The sequence below is a fragment of the Oncorhynchus gorbuscha genome, linkage group LG10, assembly GCF_021184085.1.
Source record: "Oncorhynchus gorbuscha isolate QuinsamMale2020 ecotype Even-year linkage group LG10, OgorEven_v1.0, whole genome shotgun sequence".
Classification (NCBI taxonomy): Eukaryota; Metazoa; Chordata; class Actinopteri; order Salmoniformes; family Salmonidae; genus Oncorhynchus; species Oncorhynchus gorbuscha.
The window spans coordinates 14,806,884-14,831,472 of record NC_060182.1 but is presented as its reverse complement, the minus strand read 5'-3'; the positions used below and the strand labels follow the sequence as shown (position 1 = coordinate 14,831,472).

The 24,589-nt window shown below is 55.0% G+C and overlaps 1 protein-coding gene across 1 annotated transcript in view; it reads left to right on the top strand.

Annotated features, from left to right (window-relative positions):
• Positions 1-271: 271 nt before the first annotated feature.
• cacna2d3a (calcium channel, voltage-dependent, alpha 2/delta subunit 3a) overlaps positions 272-24,589 on the top strand; it is a 442,979-nt gene continuing 418,661 nt past the window's right edge. The window contains exons 1-2 of the mRNA XM_046364965.1: positions 272-1,108; positions 2,185-2,266. Of these exons, the coding sequence (XP_046220921.1) occupies positions 981-1,108; positions 2,185-2,266 (210 nt within the window). The 5' untranslated portion in view covers positions 272-980. The remainder of the gene's footprint in view (positions 1,109-2,184; positions 2,267-24,589) is intronic.

Genomic DNA, 24,589 nt, shown 5'->3' with positions numbered 1-24,589 from the left:
GACAGACGATTTTTACACGCAAAGCACTTCAGCATTCTGTGGTCCTGTTCTGTGAGCTTGTGTGGCTTACCATTTTGTGGCTGAGCCGTTGTTGCTCCTATAAGTTTCCACTTCACAATAACAGCAGTTACAGTTGAATGTGCAGCCATAGCAGGGTAGACATTTGACAAAATTACTTGTTGGAAAGGTGGCATCCTATGACAGTGCCAGGTTGAAAGTCACTGAGCTCTTCAGTCTGGCCATTCTGCTGCCAATGTTTGTCTATGGAGATTGAATGGCTGTGTGCTCGATTTTATACACCTGTCAGCAACGGGTGTGGCTGAAATAGCGGAATCCACTCATTTGAAGGGGTGTCCACATGCTTTTGTATATATAGTATATGTTGTCATTCGGCAACCACAGCAATAACAACATTCCCCTCAGTATCCTCGAAGAAACAGCATCCTCCTCAGTATCCTCGAAGAGAAGAGCCTCGGCACATCATTCAATAGGCGTGCTCCTCCCGCATCATTTCATGGTCTCCTTCAGTCTCTTCCCTCTCCGTAATCTTTTATTACTTCTCTCTACTCCTCATTCCACTCTTTGGCTGCGGAAGGGCAGCTCTCGGTTGCAGTAGGTCACCGAGGCGGTTTAACAGACTTTGCTTACAGCGGGAGTCGACTCGCGCAGCAGAGCCGTTACTGCCTGTTCAGTCGGCAGGAGAGAAATCGCTGCGCTCAGGACATCACACAGCAGCAAACCCAGAAAAGACCGACTCCGACAAAAACACTGTCGCGCCGTGTCCGCCTTGTCACATCGGAGAGAATGGACACACTGAATTAAAACATTTACCATGATTTATTAAAACATTGATTGGACCAGTAATTTGGGTTAAAGATTTTTGCTACTTGGCTCTCCGGGAGACGCAGCGCACAGAAACGCACACAGAGACGTAGCTGAAAGCCCCAACTCCTAGTGGGCACTGAGGGAGGAGTGTGAAGATGCCGGGGGATCTGAACTCGATGTGTTCTCGTGTGTGGAGTGTGTGTCTGCTCCTAGTGTGGATATGTCTTGGCACGAGGGTTGTCGGTGTGGTCGGGTCGCACCAAGGCAGCATCCCTCTCTCCGTGTGAGTATCCTACTAAAATCAATGTCAAACTGTCACAAAGCTGTCAATAACGGTCACTTTCACAATACAAATAGCAACCTATAAAATACTTTTTTATTTTTAGTTGATCAAATTGTATTGTTATTATGTGTAATAATGGGTGAATATATTTCATAGCTGTGTATTTCCAACCTCAGCAACAAAGTTTATTTGGTAGGCTTAAGGTGGGCTACTGACTGAGGCACTTCGCGGGGGTCGGTCTGGTCCAGATAGGGATTCAGATGATATGCGACTCCAGTGGAAGTCGCACTCTGCACTCAAAATATATATTAGTATTTTTTAGTTTACAGTATGTCAATATGTAATAAATTCAATTGTATTATACAGTGACAAGCTATTAATGAATGTAAACGTTTTTTAGAACCTAAAAATACAGTTTTTGTTCGTGATACCACCTGCTTTTTTAAATTCTTACAAAAACTAGACGACATATCTTATGCTCGATGCCGCCAAGTGTTCAATAAGCCTTTCTAACCAAACCCATGAAATGATCACGGAAGACCAGATCATACTGTTCTCCTCAGATGTGTTCTCACCTGGTGCTTTCCTCTGTCTACATTTAGTAGAAGCTTTTATCCAGAGCAACTTAAAGGAGCAATTAGGGTTAGGTGCCTCGCTCAAGGGTACATTGACAGATTTGTCACCTAGTTGGCTCAGGGATTTGACCATTCGGTTACTGGCCCAACGCTCTTACCCACCAGACTACCCACTGCCCCTCTGTGAATTAGATCATATTGGATTGATAACAAATATTCTGTGGTTTTATTATTTCTAGTACCTTCAGACAAGTCAGTATTGATCAATTAACATTTATCTTGTTGTGTTGAGCATTTCACAAATACATTTGTCGCAAAGTGTATGTTTATAAAGAAACTGCAGTGCCTGCACAAAGAGACCTGGCCTGTAAACACCAAAGACCATGAAGTGCAAGCTGATTCACAGTAGCTTAAATACACTGTAGCTGTGTGTGCACGTGCGCGCGTGTGTGTGCGTCCATTCCTGACCAGTGTGCTCTCCTGTCTGTGTTCTCCGTACAGGGTGAAGTTGTGGGCCTCAGCGTTCGGAGGAGAGATCAAGTCCATCTCAGCCAAGTACTCTGGTTCCCAGCTACTGCAGAAGGTAGGCTCTGCTCTGGAGAATCTATCACGTCACAAACCTGTAATGTAGTCCACACAAAATTAAAAATATAATGTACACAAAAGAGGTCAGATATCATGAAATACAAAGGTATTTCTAAAAGCTGTACATTTAACAGAATATGGTAAAATATGTTTTACTGGGTAGTTCTGGGTCCACATCCATACATGTTCTATAAACTGTCCATTTTTTCCACATTTGATGACTATTCACTAGTTGTTGACAACAAAATAAAATTCAAATTTTATCTGAAAATAACAATTTTATAACACCCCTGGCGCAGAAAATAATGTTGAAAAAGAACACTGCTTTGCAGTAAATCTGGAGATATTTTGTAAATGTTCCATACATTTTCACTTTCAACCTCTTGCTAGCTCACACCTTGCACACACCCGATTATTTTGCTGATGATTTAATACAATAGATTAGAATATTGTCCTTTAATCGACTGATTTATCTTGTTTACAATCCATATTGTCGGATACAGATGTGAAGACCTATGTGAAAGCCTATGTGAAGGCCTATGTGAAGGCCTATGTGAAGGCCTATGTGAAGGCCTATGTGAAGGCCTATGTGAAGGCCTATGTGAAGGCCTATGTGAAGACCTATGTGAAGGCCTATGTGAAGGCCTATGTGAAGGCCTATGTGAAGGCCTATGTGAAGACCTATGTGAAGGCCTATGTGAAGGCCTATGTGAAGGCCTATGTGAAGGCCTATGTGAAGACCTATGTGAAGGCCTATGTGAAGGCCTATGTGAAGGCCTATGTGAAGGCCTATGTGAAGGCCTATGTGAAGGCCGACATAAAGGCTGATATATTGTACATGGTACTTATTTGTGATGTTATCACTGTTTGATTCTGTGTATGTCTGGTGGACTGAAACATATGGCCTCTGTACGATCGTCATGTTCTACGGTTAAAATAAGGTCTTTGAAGGAAGGAGAGGGAGAAGAGGGAGAGGGAGAAGAGGGAGACGGAGAAGAGGGAGAGGGAGAAGAGGGAAAGGGAGAAAAGGGAAATGGAGAAGATGGAGAGGGAGAAGATGGAGAGGGAGAGGAGGGAGAGGGAGAAGAGGGAGAGGGAGAAGAGGGAGAGGGAGAAGTGGGAGAGGGAGAGGGAGAAGAGGGAGAGGGAGAAGAGGGAGAAGAGGGAGAGGAGAAGAGGGAGAGGAGAAGAGGGAGAGGGAGAAGAGGGAGAGGGAGAAGAGGGAGAGGGAGAAGAGGGAGAGGGAGAAGATGGAGAGGGAGAAGAGGGAAAGGGAGAAGAGGGAGAAGAGGGAGAGGGAGAAGAGGGAGAGTGAGAAGAGGGAGAGTGAGAAGAGGGAAAGGGAGAAGAGGGAGAGGGAGAGGGAGAAGAGGGAGAGTGAGAAGAGGGAGAGGGAGAGGGAGAGGGAGAGGGAGAAGAGGGAAAGGGAGAAGGGGGAAAGGGAGAAGATGGAGAGGGAGAAGAGGAAGAGGGAGAGGGAGAGGGAGAAGAGGGAGAGTGAGAAGAGGGAGAGGGAGAGGGAGAAGAGGGAGAGTGAGAAGAGGGAGAGTGAGAAGAGGGAAAGGGAGAAGAGGGAGAGGGAGAAGAGGGAGAGGGAGAAGAGGGAGAGGGAGAGGGAGAAGAGGGAGAAGATGGAGAGGGAGAAGAGGGAGAGGGAGAAGAGGGAGAGGGAGAAGAGGGAGAGGGAGAAGAGGGAGAGGAGAAGAGGGAGAGGGAGAAGAGGGAAAGGAGGCGATGGAGAGGGAGAAGAGGGAGAGGGAGAAGAGGGAGAGGGAGAAGAGGAAGAGGGAGAGGGAGAGGGAGAGGGAGAAGAGGGAGAGGAGAAGAGGAGAGGAGAGGGAGAAGAGGGAGAGGAGAAGAGGGAAAGGGAGAAGAGGGAGAAGAGGGAGGGAGAGGGAGAAGAGGGAGAGGGAGAGGGAGAAGAGGAGAGGGAGAAGAGGGAGAGGAGAAGAGGGAGAGGGAGAGGGAGAAGTGGGAGAGGGAGAGGGAGAAGAGGGAGAGGGAGAAGATGGAGAGGGAGAAGAGGGAGAGGAGAAGAGGGAGAGGAGAAGAGGAGAAGAGGGAGGGAGAAGAGGGAGAGGGAGAATAGGGAGAGGGAGAAGAGGGAGAGGGAGAAGAGGGAAAGGGAGAAGAGGGAGAGGAGAAGAGGGAGAGGGAGAAGAGGGAAAGGGAGAAGAGGGAGAGTGAGAAGAGGAGAGTGAGAAGAGGGAGAGGGAGAAGAGGGAGAAGAGGGAAGGGAGAAGAGGGAGAGGGAGAAGAGGGAGAGGGAGAAGAGGGAGAGGAGAAGAGGGAGAGTGAGAAGAGGAAAGGGAGAAGAGGGAGAGGGAGAAGAGGGAGAGGGAGAAGAGGGAAAGGGAGAAGAGGGAGAGGGAGAAGAGGGAGAGGGAGAAGAGGGAAAGGGAGAAGAGGGAGAGGAGAAGAGGGAGAGGAGAAGAGGGAGAGGGAGAAGAGGGAGAAGAGGGAAAGGGAGAAGAGGGAGAGGGAGAAGAGGGAGAGGGAGAAGAGGGAGAGTGAGAAGAGGGAGAGTGAGAAGAGGGAAAGGGAGAAGAGGGAGAGGGAGAAGAGGGAGAGGGAGAAGAGGGAGAGTGAGAAGAGGGAAAGGGAGAAGAGGGAGAAGAGGGAGAGGGAGAAGAGGGAGAGTGAGAGGGAGAAGAGGGAGAGTGAGAGGGAGAAGAGGGAGAGTGAGAAGAGGGAGAGGGAGAGGGAGAAGAGGGAGAGTGAGAAGAGGAAGAGGGAGAGGGAGAGGGAGAAGAGGGAGAGTGAGAAGAGGGAAAGGGAGAAGAGGGAGAGGGAGAAGAGGGAGAGGGAGAAGAGGGAGAGTGAGAAGAGGGAGAGTGAGAAGAAGGAAAGGGAGAAGAGGGAGAGGGAGAAGAGGAAGAGGGAGAGGGAGAAGAGTGAGAGGGAGAAGAGGGAGAGTGAGAAGAGGGAGAGGGAGAGGGAGAAGAGGGAGAGTGAGAAGAGGGAAAGGGAGAAGAGGGAGAGGGAGAAGAGGAAGAGGGAGAGGGAGAGGGAGAAGAGGGAGAGTGAGAAGAGGGAAAGGGAGAAGATGGAGAAGAGGGAGAGGGAGAAGAGGGAGAGGGAGAAGAGGGAAAGGGAGAAGAGGGAGAGGGAGAAGAGGGAGAAGAGGGAGAAGGGGGAGAAGAGGGAGAGGGAGAAGAGAGAGAGGGAGAAGAGGGAGAGGGAGAGGGAGAAGGGGGAAAGGGAGAAGAGGGAGAGGGAGAAGAGGGAGAGGGAGAAGAGGGAAAGGGAAAAAAGGGAAAGGGAGAAGATGGAGAGGGAGAAGAGGGAGAGGGAGAAGAGGGAGAGGGAGAAGTGGGAGAGGGAGAGGGAGAAGAGGGAGAGGGAGAAGATGGAGAGGGAGAGGAGAAGAGGGAGAGGGAGAAGAGGAGAAGAGGGAGAGGGAGAAGAGGGAGAGGGAGAGGGAGAAGAGGGAGAGGGAGAAGAGGGAAAGGGAGAAGAGGGAGAGGGAGAAGAGGGAGAGGGAGAAGAGGGAAAGGGAGAAGAGGGAGAGTGAGAAGAGGGAGAGTGAGAAGAGGGAGAGTGAGAAGAGGGAAAGGGAGAAGAGGGAGAGGGAGAAGAGGGAGAGGGAGAAGAGGGAGAGTGAGAAGAGGGAAAGGGAGAAGAGGGAGAAGAGGGAGAGGGAGAAGAGGGAGAGTGAGAGGGAGAAGAGGGAGAGTGAGAGGGAGAAGAGGGAGAGTGAGAAGAGGGAGAGGGAGAGGGAGAAGAGGGAGAGTAAGAAGAGGAAGAGGGAGAGGGAGAAGAGGGAGAGTGAGAAGAGGGAAAGGGAGAAGAGGGAGAGGGAGAAGAGGGAGAGTGAGAAGAGGGAGAGTGAGAAGAGGGAGAGTGAGAAGAGGGAGAGTGAGAAGAGGGAGAGTGAGAAGAGGGAGAGTGAGAAGAAGGAAAGGGAGAAGAGGGAGAGGGAGAAGAGGAAGAGGGAGAGGGAGAAGAGGGAGTGTGAGAAGAGGGAGTGAGAAGAGGGAGAGTGAGAAGAGGGAGAGGGAGAGTGAGAAGAGGGAAAGGGAGAAGAGGGAGAGGGAGAAGAGGGAGAGTGAGAGGGAGAAGAGGGAGAGTGAGAGGGAGAAGAGGGAGAGTGAGAAGAGGGAGAGGGAGAAGAGGGATAGTGAGAAGAGGGAAAGGGAGAAGAGGGAGAGGGAGAAGAGGAAGAGGGAGAGGGAGAGGGAGAAGAGGGAGAGTGAGAAGAGGGAGAGTGAGAAGAGGGAAAGGGAGAAGAGGGAGAGTGAGAAGAGGGAAAGGGAGAAGAGGGAGAGGGAGAAGAGGGAGAGGGAGAAGAGGGAGAGTGAGAAGAGGGAGAGTGAGAAGAGGGAGAGTGAGAAGAGGGAAAGGGAGAAGAGGGAGAGGGAGAAGAGGGAGAGGGAGAAGAGGGAGAAGATGGAGAGGGAGAAGAGGGAGAGGGAGAAGAGGGAGAGGGAGAAGAGGGAGAGGAGAAGAGGGAGAGGGAGAATAGGGAAAGGGAGGCGAGGGAGAGTGAGAAGAGGGAAAGGGAGAAGAGGGAGAAGAGGGAGAGGGAGAAGAGGAGAGTGAGAAGAAGAGGAGAGTGAGAGGGAGAAGAGGGAGAGTGAGAAGAGGGAGAGGGAGAGGAGAAGAGGGAGAGTGAGAAGAGGAAGAGGGAGAGGGAGAGGGAGAAGAGGGAGAGTGAGAAGAAGGAAAGGGAGAAGAGGGAGAGGAGAAGAGGAAGAGGGAGAGGGAGAAGAGGAGAGGGAGAAGAGGGAGAGTGAGAAGGGAGAGAGGGAGAAGAGGGAGAAGAAGAGGAAAGGGAGAAGAGGGAGAGGGAGAAGAGGAAGAGGGAAGAGGGAAGGGAGAAGAGGGAGAGGAGAAGAGGGGGAGAAGATGGAGAAGAGGGAGAGGGAGAAGAGGGAGAGGGAGAAGAAAGGGAGAAGAGGAGAGGGAGAAGAGGAGAAGAGGGAGAAGAGGGAGAGGGAGAAGAGGAGAAGAGAAGAGAGAGGGAGAGGGAGAGGGAGAGGGAGAAGAGGGAGAGGGAGAAGAGGGAGAGGGAGAAGAGGAGAGGGAGAAGAGGAGAGGGAGAAGAGAGAGGAGAAGAGGAAGGGAAAAAGGGAAAGGGAGAAGAGGGGAGAGGGAGAAGAGGGAGAGGAGAAGTGGAGAGGGAGAGGGAGAAGAGGGAGAGGGAGAAGAGGAGAGGGAGAAGAGGGAGAAGAGGGAGAGGGAGAAGAGGGAGAGGGAGAGGGAGAAGAGGGAGAGGAGAAGAGGGAAAGGGAGAAGAGGGAGAGGGAGAAGAGGAGAGGGAGAAGAGGGAAGGGAGAAGAGGGAGAGGAGAAGAGGGAGAGGAGAAGAGGAGAGGGAGAAGAGGGAAAGGGAGAAGAGGGAGAGGGAGAAGGGAGAGGGAGAAGAGGGAGAGGGAGAAGAGGGAGAGTGAGAAGAGGGAGAGGGAGAAGAGGGAGAAGAGGGAGAGAGGAGAAGAGGGAAAGAGGGAGAAGGAGAAGAGGAGAAGAGGGAGAGTGAGAAGAGGGAGGGAGAGGGAGAAGAGGGAGAGGAGAAGAGGAAGAGAGAGGGAGAGAAGAGTGAGAAGAGGGAAGGGAGAAGAGGGAGAGGGAGAAGAGGGAGAGTGAGAAGAGGGAGAGGGAGAAGAGGGAGAGTGAGAAGAGGGAGAGGAGAAGAGGGAGAGGGAGAGGAGAAGAGGGAGAGGGAGAGAAGAGAGAAGAGGGAGGAGAAGAGGGAGAGGAAGAGGGAGAGGGAGAGGAGAAGAGGGAGAGTGAGAAGAGGGAAAGGGAGAAGAGGGAGAGGAGAGAGTGAGAGGAGAAGAGGGAGAGGAGAGGGAGAAGAGGGAGAGTGAGAAGAGGGAGAGGAGAAGAGGGATAGTGAGAAGAGGGAAAGGGAGAAGAGGAGAGAGGGAGAAGAGGGAGAGGAGAAGAGGGAGAGTGAGAAGAGGGAGAGTGAGAAGAGGGAAAGGGAGAAGAGGGAGAGGGAGAAGAGGGAAAGGGAGAAGAGGGAGAGGGAGAAGAGGGAGAGGGAGAGTGAGAAGAGGGAGAGTGAGAAGAGGGAGAGTGAGAAGAGGGAGAGTGAGAAGAGGGAGAGGGAGAAGAGGGAGAGGGAGAAGAGGGAGAGGGAGAAGAGGGAGAAGATGGAGAGGGAGAAGAGGGAGAGGGAGAGGAGAAGAGGGAGAGGGAGAATAGGGAAAGGGAGGCGAGGGAGAGTGAGAAGAGGGAGAGGGAGAAGAGGGAGAGAAGAGGGAGAGGGAGAAGAGGGAGAGGGAGAGGGAGAAGAGGGAGAGGAGAAGAGGGAGAGGGAGAGGGAGAAGAGGGAGAGTGAGAAGAGGGAAAGGGAGAAGAGGGAGAAGAGGGAGAGGGAGAAGAGGGAGAGTGAGAGGAGAAGAGGGAGAGTGAGAGGGAGAAGAGGAGAGGAGAAGAGGGAGAGGGAGAGGGAGAAGAGGGAGAGGAGAAGAGGGAGAGGGAGAAGAGGGAGAGGGAGAAGAGGAGAGAGAGAAGAGGGAAAGGGAGAAGAGGGAGAAGAGGGAGAGGGAGAAGAGGGAGAGGGAGAAGAGGGAAGAGGGAGAGGGAGAGACGGAGAGGAGAAGAGGGAGAGGAGAGAGGAAAGGGAGAAGAGGTAGAGGAGAAGAGGGAGAGGGAGAAGAGGGAGAGGGAGAAGAGGGAAAGGGAGAAGAGGGAGAGGGAGAAGGGGGAGAAGAGGGAGAGAGAAGAGAGAGGGGAGAGGGAGAAGGGGAGAGAAGAGGGAGAGGGAGAAGAGGGAGAGGGAGAAGAGGGAAAGGGAGGGAAGGGGGAAGATGAAGAGGAAGAGGAGAAGAGGGAGAGGGAGAAGGGGAGAGGGAGAGAGAAGAGGGAGAGGAGAAGAGGGAGAGGGAGAACAGGGAGAGGAGAAGAAGGAGAGGGAGAAGAGGGAAGGGAGAAGAGGGAGAGGGAGAAGAGGGAGAGGAGAAGAGGGAAAGGAGAGAGAAGAGGGAGAGAGAGAGGGAGAAGGGGAAGAGGAGAAGAGGGAGAGGAGAAGAGGGAGAGGGAGAGGAGAAGAGGGAGAGAGGAAGAGGGAGAGGAGGGAGAGGGAGAAGAGGGAGAGGGAGAAGAGGGAGAGGAGAAGAGGGAGAAGGGAGAAGAGGGAGAGGGAGAAGAGGAGAGGGAGAGGGAGAAGAGGGAGAGGGAGAAGAGGGAGAGGGGAGAAGAGGGAGAGAGGAGAAGAGGGAAGAGGGAGAAGAGGGAGAGGGAGAAGAGGGAGAGGGAGAAGAGGGAGAGGGAGAAGAGGGAGAGGGAGAAGGGGAGAGGGAGAAGAGGGAAAGGGAGAAGAGGGAGAAGAAGAGAAGAGGGAGAAGAGGGAAGAGGGAGAAGAGGAGAGAGAGGAGAGAGGGAGAAGAGGGAGAGGGAGAAGAGGGAGAAGGGGAGAGGGAGAAGAGGAGAGTGAGAGGGAGAGGGAGAAGAGGGAGTGAGAAGGGGAGAGGGAGAAGAGAAGAGAAGAGGGAGAAGAGGAGAAGAGGGAGAAGAGGGAGAGAGAAGAGGAGAAGAGGGAGAGGGAGAGGGAGAAGAGGAGAGGGAGAAGAGGGAGAAGAGGGAGAGTGAGAAGAGGGAGAGGGAGAAGAGGAGAGGAGAAGAGGGAGAGGGAGAAGAGGAGAAGAGGGAGAAGAGGGAGAGGGAGAAGAGGGGAGAGGAGAAGAGGGAGAGGGAGAAGAGGGAGAGGAGAGGGAGAGGGAGAAGGAGAGGGAGAGGAGAAGAGGGAGAGGAGAAGAGGGAAAGGAGAAGAGGGAGAGGGAGAAGAGGAGAGGGAGAGGGAGGGAGAAGAGGGAGAGAGAAGAGGGGAGAAGAGGGAGAGAGAAGAGGGAGAGGGAGAGAAGAGGGAGAGGGAGAAGAGAGGGAGAGGGAGAAGAGGGAGAGGAGAGGGAGAAGAGGAGAAGAGGAGAGGGAGAAGAGGGAGAGAGGGAAAGGAGAAGAAGAGGGAGAAGGAAGAGGGAGAGGGAGAGGGAAGAGGGAGAAGAGGGAGAAGAGGGAGAGGAGAAGAGGGAGAGGAGGGAAGAGAAGAAAGGGAGAAGAGGTAGAGGGAGAAGAGGGAGAGGAGAAGAGGAAGAGGGAGAAGAGGGAAAGGAGAGAGAGAGGAGAGGGAGAGGGAGAGAGGGAGAGGGAGAGAGGGAGAAGAGGGAGGGAGAGGGGGAGAAGGGAGAAGAGGAGAGAAGAGGGAGAGGGAGAGGAGAAGAGGGAGAGGGAGAAGAGGGAGGGAAAGAGGGAGAGAGAGAAGAGGGGGAGAGGGAGAGGGAGAAGAGGGAGAGGGAGAAGGGAGAAGAGGGAGAGGAGAAGAGAAGGGGAGGGAGAAGGAGAAGAGGGAGAGAGGGAGAAGAGGGAGAGAAGAAGAGGGAGAGTGAGAGGGAGAAGGGAGAGTGAGAAGAGGGAGAGGGAGAAGAGGGAGAGAAGAGGAGAAGAGAGGGAGAAGAGGGAGAGGGAGAAGAGGGAGAGGGAGAGGGAGAAGAGGAGAGGGAGAAGAGAGAAGAAGAGGGAGAGGGAGAGGGAGAGGGAGAGGGAGAAGAGGGAGAGAGAGAGGGAGAGGGAGAAGAGGGAGAGGGAGAAGAGGGAGAAGGGAGGAGAAGAGGGAGAGGAGAAGAGGGAGAGGGAGAAGAGGGAAAGGGAGAAGAGGGAGAGGGAGAAGAGGAGAAGAGGGAGAGGAGAGGGAGAAGAGGGAGAGGAGAAGAGGGAGAGGGAGAAGGGAGAGGAGAAGAGGGAAAGGGAGAAGAGGGAGAAGAGGGAAAGGGAGAGAAGAGGGAGAGGGAGAAGAGGGAGAAGAGGGAGAAGAGGGAGAGAGAGGGAGAAGAGGGAGAGGAGAGAAGAGGGAGAGGGAGAGGGAGAGTGAGAAGAGGGAAAGGGAGAAGAGGAGAAGAGAAGAGGAAGAGGGAGAGGGAGAGGAGAAGAGAGGAGGGAGAGGGAGAGAGGAGAGGAGAAGAGAGGGGGAGAAGGGAGAAGGAGGGAGAAAGGAGAAGAGGGAGAGGGAGAAGAGGGAGAGGGAGAAGGGAGAAGGGAGAAGAGGGAGAGGGAGAGGGAGAAGGGAGAAGGGGAGAGGGAGAGGAGAGAGGGGGAGGGAGAAGGGAGAAGAGGGAGAGGAGAAGAGGGAAAGGAAAAGAGGAAAGGGAGAAGGAGAGGGAGAGGGAGAAGAGGAGAAGAGGAGAAGAAGGGAGAGGAGAGGGAGAGGGAGAGGGAGAGGGAGAAGAGGGAGAGGAGAAGAGGAGAGGGAGAAGAGGGAAAGGGAGAAGAGGGAGAGGGAGAAGAGGGAGAGGGAGAAGAGGGAAGAGGGAGAAGAGGGAGAGGGAGAAGGGGAAGAGGAGAAGAGGGAGAAGGGAGGAGAAGAAGAGGAGAAGAGGGAGAAGAGAGGGGAGAAGAGAAGAGAAAGGGAGAAGAGGGAGAGGGAGAAGAGGGAGAGGAAGAGAGGGAGAGGGAGAAGAGGGAAGGGAAAAGGGAGAAGAGAGAGGGAGAAGAGGGAGAGGAGAGGGAGAAGAGGAGAGAGAGGAGAAGAGGGAGAGGGAGAAGAGGGAGAGGGAGAAGAGGGAGAGGAGAAGAGAGGGAGAAGAGGGAGAGGGAGAAGAGGGAGAGGAGAAGAGGGAGAGGGAGAAGGAGGGGAGAGAAGAAGAGGAGAGGGAGAAGAGGGAGAAGAGGGAGAGGGAGAAGAAGAGGGAGGGAGAAGAGGGAGGGAGAGAGGAGAAGAAGGGAGAGGGAGAAGAGGGAGAGGAGAAGAGGGAAAGGGAGAAGAGGGAGAGGGAGAGGGAGAAGAGGAGAGTGAGAGGGAGAAGAGGGAGAGGAGAAGAGGGAGAGGGAGAGGGAGAAGAGGGAGAGGAGAAGAGGGAAAGGGAGAAGAAGAGGGAGAAGAGGATGAGGGAGAGAGGGAGAAGAGGGAGAGTGAGAAGAGGGAGAGGAGAAGAGGGAGAAGAGGGAGAGGGAGAAGAGGGAGAGGAGAGAGAGAGGGAGAGGGAGAAGAGGGAGAGTGAGAAGAGGGAGAGGGAGAAGAGGGAGAGGAGAAGAGGAGAGGAGAGAGGGAGAGGGAGAAGAGGGAGAGGGAGATGGAGAAGAGGGAGAAGAGGGAGAAGAAGAGGGAGAGGGAGAGGAGAAGAGGGAGAGGGAGAAGAAGAGGGAGAGGGAGAGAGAAGAGGAGAGGAGAGGGAGAAGAGGGAGAGAAGAGGGAGAAGGGAGAGGGAGAAGAGGAGAGGGAGAAGAGGAAAGGAGAAGAGGGAGAAGAGGGAGAGGGAGAAAAGGGAGAGGGAGAGGGAGGGGAGAGTGAGAAGAGGGAAAGGGAGAAGAGGGAGAGGGAGAAGAGGAAGAGGGAGAGGGAGAGGGAGAAGAGGGAGAGGAGAGAGGGAGAGGGAGAGGAGAAGAGGGAGAGGGAGAAGAGGGAGAGGAGAGAGGGAGAGGGAGGGAGAAGAGGAGGAGAGGGAGAAGAGGGAGAAGAGGGAGAGAGAAGAGGGAGAAGAGGGAGAAGGGAGAGAAGAGGGAGAGGAGAAGAGGGAGAAGAGGGAGAGGAGAAGAGGGAGAGGAGAAGAGGGAGAGGAGAAGAGGGAGAAGGAGAAGAGGAGAGGGAGAAGAGGGAGAGTGAGAAGAGGGAGAGGGAGAAGAGGGGAGAGGGAGAAGAGGGAGGGAGAGGGAGAAGAGGGAGAAGAGGAGAAGAGGGAGAGGGAGAAGAGGGAGAAGAGGAGAGGGAGAAGAGGGAAGGAGAAGAAGAGGGAGAGGGAGAGGGAGAGGGAGAGGGAGAAGGGAGAGGAGAAGAGGGAGAGAGGGAGGGAGAAGAGGGAAGAGGGAGAGGAGGGAGAAGAGGGAGAAGGAGAGGGAGAAGAGGGAGAAGGGGAGAGGGAAGAGGAGAGGGGAGAAGAGGGAGAGGGAGAAGAGGGAGAGGGAGAAGAGGGAGAGGGAGAAGAGGGAGAGGAGAAGAGGGAGAGGGAGAAGAGGGAGAGGGAGAAGAGGGAGAAGAGGGAAAGGGAGAAGAGGGAGAAGGGAGAAGGGGAGAAGAGGGAAGAGGGAGAAGAGGGAGAGGAGAAGAGGGAGAGTGAGAGGAGAAGAGGAGAGAGGGAGAAGAGGGAGAGGGAGAGAGGAGAAGAGGAGAGTGAGAAGGAAAGGAAGAAGAGGGGGGAGAGAGGGAGAGGGAGAAGAGGAGAGAGGAGAGGGAGAAGAGGGAGAGTGAGAAGAGGGAGAGGGAGAGAGGGAGAAGAGGGAGAGGAGAAGAGGGAAAGGGAGAAGAGGGAGAGGGAGAAGAAGAGGAGAGGAGAGGGAGAAGAGGGAGAGGAGAAGAGGGAGAGGAGAAGAGGGAGAAGAGGGAGAGGGAGAAGAGGGAGAGGAGAAGAGGGAGAGGGAGAAGAGGGAGAGTGAGAAGAGGGAGAGGGAGAAGAGGGGGAGAAGAGGAGAGGGAGAGGGAGAAGAGGGAGAGGAGAGGGAGAGGGAAGGGAGGGGGAGAAGAGGAGAAGAGGGAAAGGGAGAAGAGGGAGAGGAGAAGAGGATGAGGGAGAGGGAGGGAGAAGAGGGAGAGGGAGAAGAGAGGGAGAGAGGGAAGAGGGAGAAGAGAAGAGGGAGAGTGAGAAGAGGGAAAGGGGAGAAGAGGGAGAGGGAGAAGAGGAGAGGGAGAAGAGGGAGAATAGGGAGAGGGAGAATAGGGAGGGAAAGAGGGAGGGAGAAGAGGGAGAGGAAGAGAAGAGGGAGAGAGGGAGAAGAGGGAGAGGGAGAAGAGGGAGAGGGAGAAGAAGAGGGGGAGGGAGAAGAGGGAGAAGAGGGAGAGGGAGAAGAGGGAGAGGGAGAAGAGGGAGAGGGAGAATAGGAGAAAGAGGAAGGGAGGAGGGAGGGAGAAGAGGGAAAGGGAAGAGGAGAGAGGGAGAGGGAGAAGGGAGGGAAGAGGGAAGAGGGAGAGAGGGAGAAGAGGAGAGGGAGAGGAGAGGGAGAAGGGGAGAGGGAGAAGAGGGAGGAGAAGAGGGAGAGGGAGAGGAGAAGAGGGAGAGGAGAAGAGGGAGAGGGAGAAGAGGGAGAGAGGGAGAGGGAGAAGAAGGGAGAGGGAGAAGAGGGAGAGGAGAAGAGGGAGGGAGGGAGAAGAAGAGGAGAGAGGGAAAGGGAGAGGAGAGGAGAGAGGGAGAACAGAGAGGGAGAAGAGGAGGGAGAGGGAGAGGAGAAGAGGGAGAGAGGATGAGAAGAGGGAGAAGAGGAGAAGAGGGAGAGGGAGAGGAGAAGAGGGAGAGGAGAGGGAGAAGAGGGGGAGGGAGAAGAGAGGGAGAAGAGGGAGAGGGAGAAGAAGAGGGAGAAGAGGGAGAAGAGGGAGAGGGGAGAAGAGGGAGAGGAGAAGAGGGAGAGGGAGAAGAGGGAAAGGGAGACGAGGGAGAGGAGAAGAGGAGAGGAGAAGAGGGAGAGGGAGAAGAGGGAAAGGGGGAAGAAGAGGGAGAAGAGGGAGAGGGAGAAGAGGGAGAGGGAGAAGAGGGAGAGGGAGAAGAGGGAAAGGAGAAGAGGGAGGGAGAAGAGGAGAGGGAGAGGGAGAGGGAGAAGAGGGAGAGGAGAAGAGGGAGAGGGAGAAGAAGGGGAGAGTGAGAAGAGGGAGAAGAGGAGAGAGAGGAGAAGAGAGGGAGAGTGAGAAGAGGGAGTGAGAGGGAGAAGAGGGAGAGGAGAAGAGGGAGAGGGAGAGGGAGAAGAGGGAGAGGAGAAGAGGGAAAGGAGAGGGAGAGGGAGAAGAGGAAGAAGAGGGAGAGGAGAAGAGGGAGAGGAGAAGAGGGAGGAGAAGAGGGAGAGGAGAAGAGGGAGAGGAGAAGAGAAGAGGGAAGAGGGAGAGGAGAAGAGGGAGAGGGAGAAGAGGGAGAGGGAGAAGAGGGAGAGGGATAAGAGGGAGAGGGAGAATAGGAGAGGAGAATAGGGAGAGGGAGAAGAGGAAGGGAGAAGAGGGAGAGGGAGAAGAGGGAAAGGGAGAAGAGGGAGAAGAGGAGAGGGAGAAGAGGAAAGGAGAAGAGGGAGAAAGAGGGAGAGGAGAAGAGGGAGAGGGAGAAGAGGGAGAGGAGAAGAGGGAAAGGGAGAAGAGGAAGATGGAGAAGAGGGAGAAGAGGGAGAGTGAGAAGAGGGAGAGGAGAGGGAGAAGAGGGAGAGTGAGAAGAGGGAGAGGGAGAAGAGGGAGAGTGAGAAGAGGAGAAGAGGGAGAAGAAGAGGAAGAGGGAGAGGGAGAAGAGGAGAGTGAGAAGAGGGAGAGGGAGAAGAAGAGGGAGAGGGAGAGGGAAAGGGAGAAGAGGAGAAGAGGAGAGGGAGAGGGAGAGGAGAGGGAGAAGAGGGAGAGGAGAAGAGGGAAAGGGAGAAGAGGGAGAGGGAGAAGAGGATGAGGGAGAGGGAGAAGAGGAGAGTGAGCAGAGGGAGAGGGAGAGGGAGAAGAGGGAGAGTGAGAAGAGGGAAAGGGAGAAGAGGGGGAGGGAGAAGAGGGAGAGGAGAGGGAGAAGAGGGAGAGGGAGAAGAGGGAGAGGGAGAAGAGGGAGGAGAGGGAGAAGAGGGAGAATAGGGAGAGGGAGAGGGAGAAGAGGGAGAATAGGAGAGGGAGAATAGAGAGGGAGAATAGGGAGAGGGAGAAGAGGGAGAGGAGAAGAGGGAGAGGGAGAAGAGGGAAAGGGAGACGAGGGAGAGGGAGAAGAGGGAGAGGGGAGAGGGAGAGGGAAAGGAGAAGAGGGAAAAGGGGGAAGAGGGAGAGGGAGAAGAGGAGAGAGGGAAAGGAGAAGAGGGAGAGGGAGATGGAGAAGAGGGAGAAGAGGGAAAGGAGAAGAGGGAGAAGAGGGGAGAAGAGGAGAGGAGAAGAGGAGAGGGAGAGGGAGAAGAGGGAGAGTGAGAAGAGGGAAAGGGAGAAGAGGAAGAGGGAGAAGAGGAGAGGAGAGGGAGAGGGAGAGTGAGAAGAGGGAAAGGGAGAAGAGGGAGAGGGAGAAGAGGAGAGGGAGAAGAGGGAGAGTGAGAAGAGGAGAGGGAGAGGGAGAAGAGGGAGAGTGAGAAGAGGGAAAGGGAGAAGAGGGAGAGGGAGAAGAGGGAGAGGGAGAGGGAGAAGAGGGAGAGTGAGAAGAGGGAGAGGAGAAGAGGAGAGTGAGAAGGGGGAAAGGGAGAAGAGGGAGAACAGGGAGAGGGAAGAGGGAGAGGGAGAAGAGGGAGAGTGAAGAGGAGGGAGAAGAGGGAAAGGGAGAAGAGGGAGAGGGAGAGAGGAGAGTGAGAAGAGGGAGAGGAGAAGAGGGAAAGGGAGAAGAGGGAGAGGAGAAGAGGAAGAGGGAGAGGAGAAGAAGGGGAGAGTGAGAAGAGGGAGAGGGAGAAGAGGGAGAGAAGGGGAAAGTGAGAAGAGGGAGAAGAGGAGAGGGAGAAGAGGAGAGGGAGAGGGAGAAGAGGGAGAGGGAGAAGAGGGAGAGTGAAGAGAAGAGGAGAAGAGGGAGAGGAGAAGAGGGAGAAGAGGGAGAGGGAGAAGAGGGAAAGGAGAAGAGGGAGAGGGAGAAGAGGGAAAGGGAGAAGAGGGAGAGGGAGAAGAGGGAGAAGGGAGAAGAGGAGAGGGAGAAGAGGGAGAGGGAGAGAGGGAGAGGGAGAAGAGGGAGAAGAGAGGGAGAAGAGGAGAAGAGGGAGAGGGAGAAGAGGGAAAGAAGAGGAGAAGAAGAGGGAGAGGGAGAAGAGGGAAAGGGAGAAGAGGGAGAGGGAGATGGAGAAGAGGAGAAGAGGAGAAGAGGGAGTGAGAGGGAGAAGAGGGAGAGTGAGAAGAGGAGAGGGAGAGGGAGAAGAGGGAGAGTGAGAAGAGGGAAAGGGAGAAGAGGAAGAGGAGAAGGGAAGAGAGGGGAGGGAGAAGAGGAGAGTGAGAAGAGGGAGAGGGAGAGGGAGAAGAGGGAGAGTGAGAAGAGGGAAAGGGAGAAGAGGGAGAAGAGGGAGAGGGAGAACAGGGAGAGGGAGAGGGAGAAGAGGGAGAGGAGAAGAGGGAAAGGGAGAAGAGGGAGAGGGAGAAGAGGATGAGGGAGAGGGAGAGGGAGAAGAGGAGAGGAGCAGAGGGAGAGGGAGAGGGAGAAAGGGAGAAGAAGAGGGAAAGGGAGAAGAGGGAGGAGAAGAGAAGAGGGAGAGGGAGAAGAGGGAGAGGGAGAAGAGGGAGAGGGAGAAGAGGGAGGGAGAAGAGGAAAGGGGAAGAGGGAGAGGGAGAAGAGGGAGAGGGAGAAGAGGGAGATGGAGAAGAGGGAGAAGAGGAAAGAGAAGAGGGAGAAGAGGGAGAAGAGGGAGAGGAGAAGAGGGAGAGAGAGGAGAAGAGGGAGAGTGAGAAGAGGGAAAGGGAGAAGAGGAAGAGGGAGAAGAGGAAGAGGGAGAGGAGAGGAGAGGAGAAGAGGGAAAGGGAGAAGAGGAGAGGGAGAAGAGGGAGAGGAGAGAAGAGGGAGAGTGAGAAGAGGAGAGAGGGGAGAAGAGGGAGAGTGAGAAGAGGAGAAAGGGAGAAGAGGGAGAGGGAGAAGAGGAGAGGGAGAGAAGAGGGAGAGGGAGAAGAGGAGAGGGAGAAGAGGAGAGTGAGAAGAGGGGAAAGGAGAAGAGGGAGAAGAGGAGAGGGAGAAGAGGGAGAGGGAGAAGAGGGAGAGGAAGAGAAGGGAGAAGAGGGAGAGAGAGGGAGAGGGAGAAGAGGAGAGGGAGAAGAGGGAGAGGAGAAGAGGGAGAGGAGAAGAAGGGAGAAGAGGGAGAGGGAGGAGAAGAGGGAGAGGGAGAAGAGGGAGAAGAAGAGGGAGAGGGAGAAGAGGGAGGGAGAAGGGGGAAAGGAGAAGAGGGAGAAGAGGGAGAGGGAGAAGAGGGAGAGGGAGAAGAGGGAGAGGGAGAGGAGAAGAGGGAGAGGAAGAGGAGAGGGAGAAGAGGGAGAGGAGAAGAGGGAGAGGGAGAAGAGGGAGAGGGAGAAGAGGGAAAGGGAGAAGAGAGAGAGAAGAGGGAAAGGGAGAAGAGGGAGAGGGAGAAGAGGAGAAGGGGGAGAAGAGAGAGAGAGAAGAGGGAGAGGGAGAAGAGGGAGAGGGAGAAGAGGGAGAGGGAGAGGGAGAGGGAGGGAGAGAAGAGGAGAGGAAAGGGAAAGGAGAAGAGGGAGAGGGAGAAGAGGGAGAGGGAGAAGAGGAAAGGGAGAGGGAGAGGGAGAAGAGGGAGAGGAGAAGAGGGAGAGGGAGAAGAGGGGAGAAGGGGGAAAGGAGAAGAGGGAGAAGAGGGAGGGAGAAGAGGGAGGGAGAAGGGGAGAGGGAGAGGAGAAGAGGGAGAAGAAGAGGAGAGGAGAAGAGGGAAAGGGAGAAGAGGGAGAGGGAGAAGAGGGAGAAGAAGAGGAAAGGAGAAGAGGGAGAGGGAAGAGGGAAAGGAGAAGAGGGAAAGGGAGAAGAGGGAGAGGGAGAAGAGGAGAGGGGGAGAAGAGAGAGAGGGAGAAGAGGGAGAGGGAGAAGAGGGAGAGGGAGAAGAGGAGAAGGGAGAAGAGGGAGAGGAAGAGGGAGAGGGAGAAGAGGGAAAGGAGAAGAGGGAGAGGGAAGAGGGAGAGGGAGAAAGGGAGAAGAGAGAGGAGAGATGGAGAAGAGGGAGAAGAGGGAGAAGAAGAGGGAGAGGAGAGGGAGAAGAGGGAGAGGAGAAGAGGGAGAGGGGAGAGGGAGAAGAGGGAGAGGAGAAGAGGGAAAGGGAGAAGAGGAAGAGGGAGAAGGGGAAGAGGGAGAGGGAGAGGGAGAAGAGGGAGAGTGAGAAGAGGGAGAGGGAGAGGGAGAAGAGGGAGAGTGAGAAGAGGGAAAGAGAAGGGAGAAGAGGGAGAGGGAGAACAGGGAGAGGGAGAGGGAGAAGAGGGAGAGTGAGAAGAGGGAAGGGAGAAGAGGGAGAGGGAGAAGAGGATGAGGAGAGGGAGAGGGAGAAGAGGGAGAGGAGCAGAGGGAGAGGGAGAGGGAGAAGGGAGAGTGAGAAGAGGGAAAGGGAGAAGAGGAGAGGAGAGGGAGAGGGAGAAGAGGGAGAGGGAGAAGAGGGAGAGGGAGAAGAGGGAGAAGAGGAAAGGGGAAGAGGGAGAGGGAGAAGAGGGAGAGGGAAAGGGAGAAGAGGGAGAGGGAGATGGAGAAGAGGGAGAAGAGGGAAAGTGAGAAGAGGGAGAGTGAGAGGGAGAAGAGGGAGAGTGAGAAGAGGGAGAGGGAGAGGGAGAAGAGGGAGAGTGAGAAGAGGGAAAGGGAGAAGAGGAAGAGGGAGAAGAGGAAGAGGGAGAGGGAGAGGGAGAGTGAGAAGAGGGAAAGGGAGAAGAGGGAGAGGGAGAAGAGGGAGAGTGAGAGGGAGAAGAGGGAGAGTGAGAAGAGGGAGAGGGAGAGGGAGAAGAGGGAGAGTGAGAAGAGGGAAAGGGAGAAGAGGGAGAGGGAGAAGAGGGAGAGGGAGAGGGAGAAGAGGGAGAGTGAGAAGAGGGAGAGGGAGAAGAGGGAGAGTGAGAAGGGGGAAAGTGAGAAGAGGGAGAAGAGGGAGAGGGAGAAGAGGGAGAGGGAGAAGAGGGAGAGTGAAGAGGAGAGGGAGAAGAGGGAAAGGGAGAAGAGGGAGAGGGAGAAGAGGGAGAGGGAGAAGAGGGAGAGAGAAGAGGGAGAGTGAGAAGAGGGAAAGGGAGAAGAGGGAGAGGGAGAAGAGGAAGAGGGAGAGGGAGAGGGAGAAGAGGGAGAGTGAGAAGAGGGAGAGGGAGAAGAGGGAGGGAGAAGGGGGAAAGGAGAAGAGGGAGAAGAGGGAGAGGGAGAAGAGGGAGAGGGAGAAGAGGGAGAGGGAGAGGAGAAGAGGGAGAGTGAAGAGGGAGAGGGAGAAGAGGGAAAGGGAGAAGAGGGAGAGGGAGAAGAGGGAGAGGGAGAAGAGGGAAAGGGAGAAGAGGGAGAGGGAGAAGAGGAAAGGAGAAGAGGGAGAGGGAGAAGAGGGAGAAGGGGGAGAAGAGAGAGAGGGAGAAGAGGGAGGGAGAAGAGGGAGAGGGAGAAGAGGGAGAGGGAGAGGGAGAAGAGGGAGAGTGAAGAGGGAGAGGGAGAAGAGGGAAAGGAGAAGAGGGAGAGGAGAAGAGGGAGAGGGAGAAGAGGGAAAGGGAGAAGAGGGAGAGGGAGATGGAGAAGAGGGAGAAGAGGGAGAGAGAAGAGGGAGAGTGAGAGGAGAAGAGGGAGAGGAGAAGAGGGAGAGGGAGAGGGAGAAGAGGGAGAGTGAGAAGAGGGAAAGGGAGAAGAGGAAGAGGGAGAAGGGGAAGAGGAGAGGGAGAGGGAGAAGAGGGAGAGTGAGAAGAGGGAGAGGGAGAGGGAGAAGAGGGAGAGTGAGAAGAGGGAAAGGGAGAAGAGGGAGAAGAGGGAGAGGGAGAACAGGGAGAGGGAGAGGGAGAAGAGGGAGAGTGAGAAGAGGGAAAGGGAGAAGAGGGAGAGGGAGAAGAGGATGAGGGAGAGGGAGAAGAGGGAGAGTGAGCAGAGGGAGAGGGAGAGGGAGAAGAGGGAGAGTGAGAAGAGGGAAAGGGAGAAGAGGGGGAGGGAGAAGAGGGAGAGGGAGAGGGAGAAGAGGGAGAGGGAGAAGAGGGAGAGGGAGAAGAGGGAGAGGGAGAAGAGGGAGAGGGAGAATAGGGAGAGGGAGAATAGGGAGAGGGAGAATAGGGAGAGGGAGAAGAGGGAGAGGAGAAGAGGGAGAGGGAGAAGAGGGAAAGGGAGACGGAGAAGAGGGAGAGGGAGAAGAGGGAGAGGGAGAAGAGGGAAAGGAGAAGAGGGAAAGGGGGAAGAGGGAGAGGGAGAAGAGGAGAGGGAGAAGAGGGAAATGGAGAAGAGGAAGAGGGAGAAGAGGAAGAGGGAGAGGGAGGAGGAGAGGGAGAAGAGGGAGAGGGAGAAGAGGGAGAGGAGAAGAGGGAAAGGGAGAAGAGGGAGAAGAGGAAGAGGGAGAGGAGAAGAGGGAGAGGGAGAAGAGGGAGAGTGAGAAGAGGGAGAGGGAGAAGAGGGAGAGTGAGAAGGGGGAAAGTGAGAAGAGGGAGAAGAGGGAGAGGGAGAAGAGGGGGAGGGAGAGGGAGAGGGAGAGGGAGAAGAAGGAGAGTGAAGAGGGAGAGGGAGAAGAGGGAAAGGGAGAAGAGGGAGAGGAGAAGAGGGAGAGGGAGAAGAGGGAAAGGGAGAAGAGGGAGAGGGAGAAGAGGGAAAGGGAGAAGAGGGAGAGGAGAAGGGGGAGAAGAGGGAGAGGGAGAAGAGAGAGAGGGGAGAAGAGAGGAAGAATGGGGAAAGGGAGAAGAGGGAGAGGGAGAAGAGGAAGAGGGAGAGGGAGAGGGAGAAGAGGGAGAGGAGAAGAGGGATAGGGAGAGGGAGAAGAGGGAGAGTGAGAAGAGGGAAAGGGAGAAGAGGGAGAGGGAGAAGGGGAAGGAGAAGGGGAAGAGGGAGAGGAGAGGGAGAAGAGGGAGAGTGAGAAGAGGGAGAGGGAGAGGGAGAAGAGGGAGAGTGAGAAGAGGGAAAGGGAGAAGAGGAAGAGGGAGAAGAGGAAGAGGGAGAGGGAGAGGGAGAGTGAGAAGAGGGAAAGGGAGAAGAGGGAGAGGGAGAAGAGGGAGAGTGAGAGGGAGAAGAGGGAGAGTGAGAAGAGGGAGAGGGAGAGGGAGAAGAGGGAGAGTGAGAAGAGGGAAAGGGAGAAGAGGGAGAGGGAGAAGAGGAAGAGGGAGAGGGAGAGGGAGAAGAGGGAGAGTGAGAAGAGGGAGAGGGAGAAGAGGGAGAGTGAGAAGGGGGAAAGTGAGAAGAGGGAGAAGAGGGAGAGGGAGAAGAGGGAGAGGGAGAAGAGGGAGAGTGAAGAGGGAGAGGGAGAAGAGGGAAAGGGAGAAGAGGGAGAGGGAGAAGAGGGAGAGGGAGAAGAGGGAAAGGGAGAAGAGGGAGAGTGAGAAGAGGGAAAGGGAGAAGAGGGAGAGGGAGAAGAGGAAGAGGGAGAGGGAGAGGGAGAAGAGGGAGAGTGAGAAGAGGGAGAGGGAGAAGAGGGAGGGAGAAGGGGGAAAGTGAGAAGAGGGAGAAGAGGGAGAGGGAGAAGAGGGAGAGGGAGAAGAGGGAGAGGGAGAGGGAGAAGAGGGAGAGTGAAGAGGGAGAGGGAGAAGAGGGAAAGGGAGAAGAGGGAGAGGGAGAAGAGGGAGAGGGAGAAGAGGGAAAGGGAGAAGAGGGAGAGGGAGAAGAGGGAAAGGGAGAAGAGGGAGAGGGAGAAGAGGGAGAAGGGGGAGAAGAGAGAGAGGGAGAAGAGGGAGAGGGAGAAGAGGGAGAGGGAGAAGAGGGAGAGGGAGAGGGAGAAGAGGGAGAGTGAAGAGGGAGAGGGAGAAGAGGGAAAGGGAGAAGAGGGAGAGGGAGAAGAGGGAGAGGGAGAAGAGGGAAAGGGAGAAGAGGGAGAGGGAGATGGAGAAGAGGGAGAAGAGGGAGAGTGAGAAGAGGGAGAGTGAGAGGGAGAAGAGGGAGAGTGAGAAGAGGGAGGAGAGGGAGAAGAGGGAGAGTGAGAAGAGGGAAAGGGAGAAGAGGAAGAGGGAGAGGGAGAGGGAGAAGAGGGAGAGTGAGAAGAGGGAGAGGGAGAGGGAGAAGAGGGAGAGTGAGAAGAGGGAAAGGGAGAAGAGGGATAAGAGGGAGAGGGAGAACAGGGAGAGGGAGAGGGAGAAGAGGGAGAGTGAGAAGAGGGAAAGGGAGAAGAGGGAGAGGGAGAAGAGGATGAGGGAGAGGGAGAAGAGGGAGAGTGAGCAGAGGGAGAGGGAGGGAGAGGGGAGAGTGAGAAGAGGGAAAGGGAGAAGAGGGGGAGGGAGAAGAGGGAGAGGGAGAAGAGGGAGAGGGAGAAGAGGGAGAGGGAGAAGAGGGAGAGGGAGAAGAGGGAGAGGGAGAATAGGGAGAGGGAGAATAGGGAGAGGGAGAAGAGGGAAAGGAGACGAGGGAGAGGGAGAAGAGGGAGAGGGAGAAGAGGGAGAGGGAGAAGAGGGAAAGGGAGAAGAGGGAAAGGGGGAAGAGGGAGAGGGAGAAGAGGGAGAGGGAGAAGAGGGAGAGGGAGAAGAGGGAGAGGGAGAAGAGGGAAAGGGAGAAGAGGAAGAGGGAGAAGAGGAAGAGGGAGAGGGAGAGGGAGAAGAGGGAGAGTGAGAAGAGGGAGAGGGAGAGGGAGAAGAGGGAGAGTGAGAAGAGGGAAAGGGAGAAGAGGGAGAAGAGGAAGAGGGAGAGGGAGAGGGAGAAGAGGGAGAGTGAGAAGAGGGAGAGGGAGAAGAGGGAGAGTGAGAAGGGGGAAAGTGAGAAGAGGGAGAAGAGGGAGAGGGAGAAGAGGGAGAGGGAGAAGAGGGAGAGGGAGAGGGAGAAGAAGGAGAGTGAAGAGGGAGAGGGAGAAGAGGGAAAGGGAGAAGAGGGAGAGGGAGAAGAGGGAGAGGGAGAAGAGGGAAAGGGAGAAGAGGGAGAGGGAGAAGAGGGAAAGGGAGAAGAGGGAGAGGGAGAAGAGGGAAAGGGAGAAGAGGGAGAGGGAGAAGGGGGAGAAGAGGGAGAGGGAGAAGAGAGAGAGGGAGAGGAAGAATGGGGAAAGGGAGAAGAGGGAGAGGGAGAAGAGGGAGAGGGAGAGGGAGAAGAGGGAGAGTGAGAAGAGGGATAGGGAGAGGGAGAAGAGGGAGAGTGAGAAGAGGGAAAGGGAGAAGAGGGAGAGGGAGAAGGGGAAGAGGGAGAGGGAGAGGGAGAAGAGGGAGAGTGAGAAGAGGGAGAGGGAGAAGAGGGAGAGGGAGAGGGAGAAGAGGGAAAGGGAGAAGAGGGAAAGGGAGAAGAGGGAGAGGGAGAAGAGGGAGAGGGAGAAGATGGAGAAGGAGAAGAGGAAGAGGGAGAGGGAGAAGAGGGAGAGGGAGAAGAGGGAGAGGGAGAAGAGGGAGAGTGAAAAGAGGGAGAGTGAAAAGAGGGAGAGTGAAAAGAGGGAGAGTGAAAAGAGGGAGAGTGAAAAGAGGGAGAGGGAAAAGAGGGAGAGGGAGAAGAGGGAGAGGGAGAAGAGGGAGAAGAGGGAGAAGAGGGAGAAGAGGGAGAGGGAAAGGGAGAAGAGGGAGAGGGAGGAGAGGGAGAAGAGGGAGAAGAGGAAGAAGAGGGAGAAGAGGGAGAGGGAGAAGAGGGAGAGGAAGAAGAGGGATAAGAGGGAGAGGGAGAAGAGGGAGAGGGAGAAATGGGAGAAGAGGGAGAGGGAGAAGAGGGAACATAGTTGTTGAACAACATTCCGTTTGTCGAAGGAAAATCTGTTGAAATGCAACTGGAACATTAAGGGGCAATCATGTAAAAGGCTTTTTTTCTTTTTTTTCGGAAACAGAGTGGCTTAAATGTGAGTTTGAACCCCTATAGAGAGTCGGCCACATATTTAAAAGCCTGTATGTGAGGTTTGTTAATGGGTGTTCTTTTCTCTAGTACTGTGTAGTGGAAGCAGTAGCAACACACACACAGAGGCACACACACACACTTACAAGC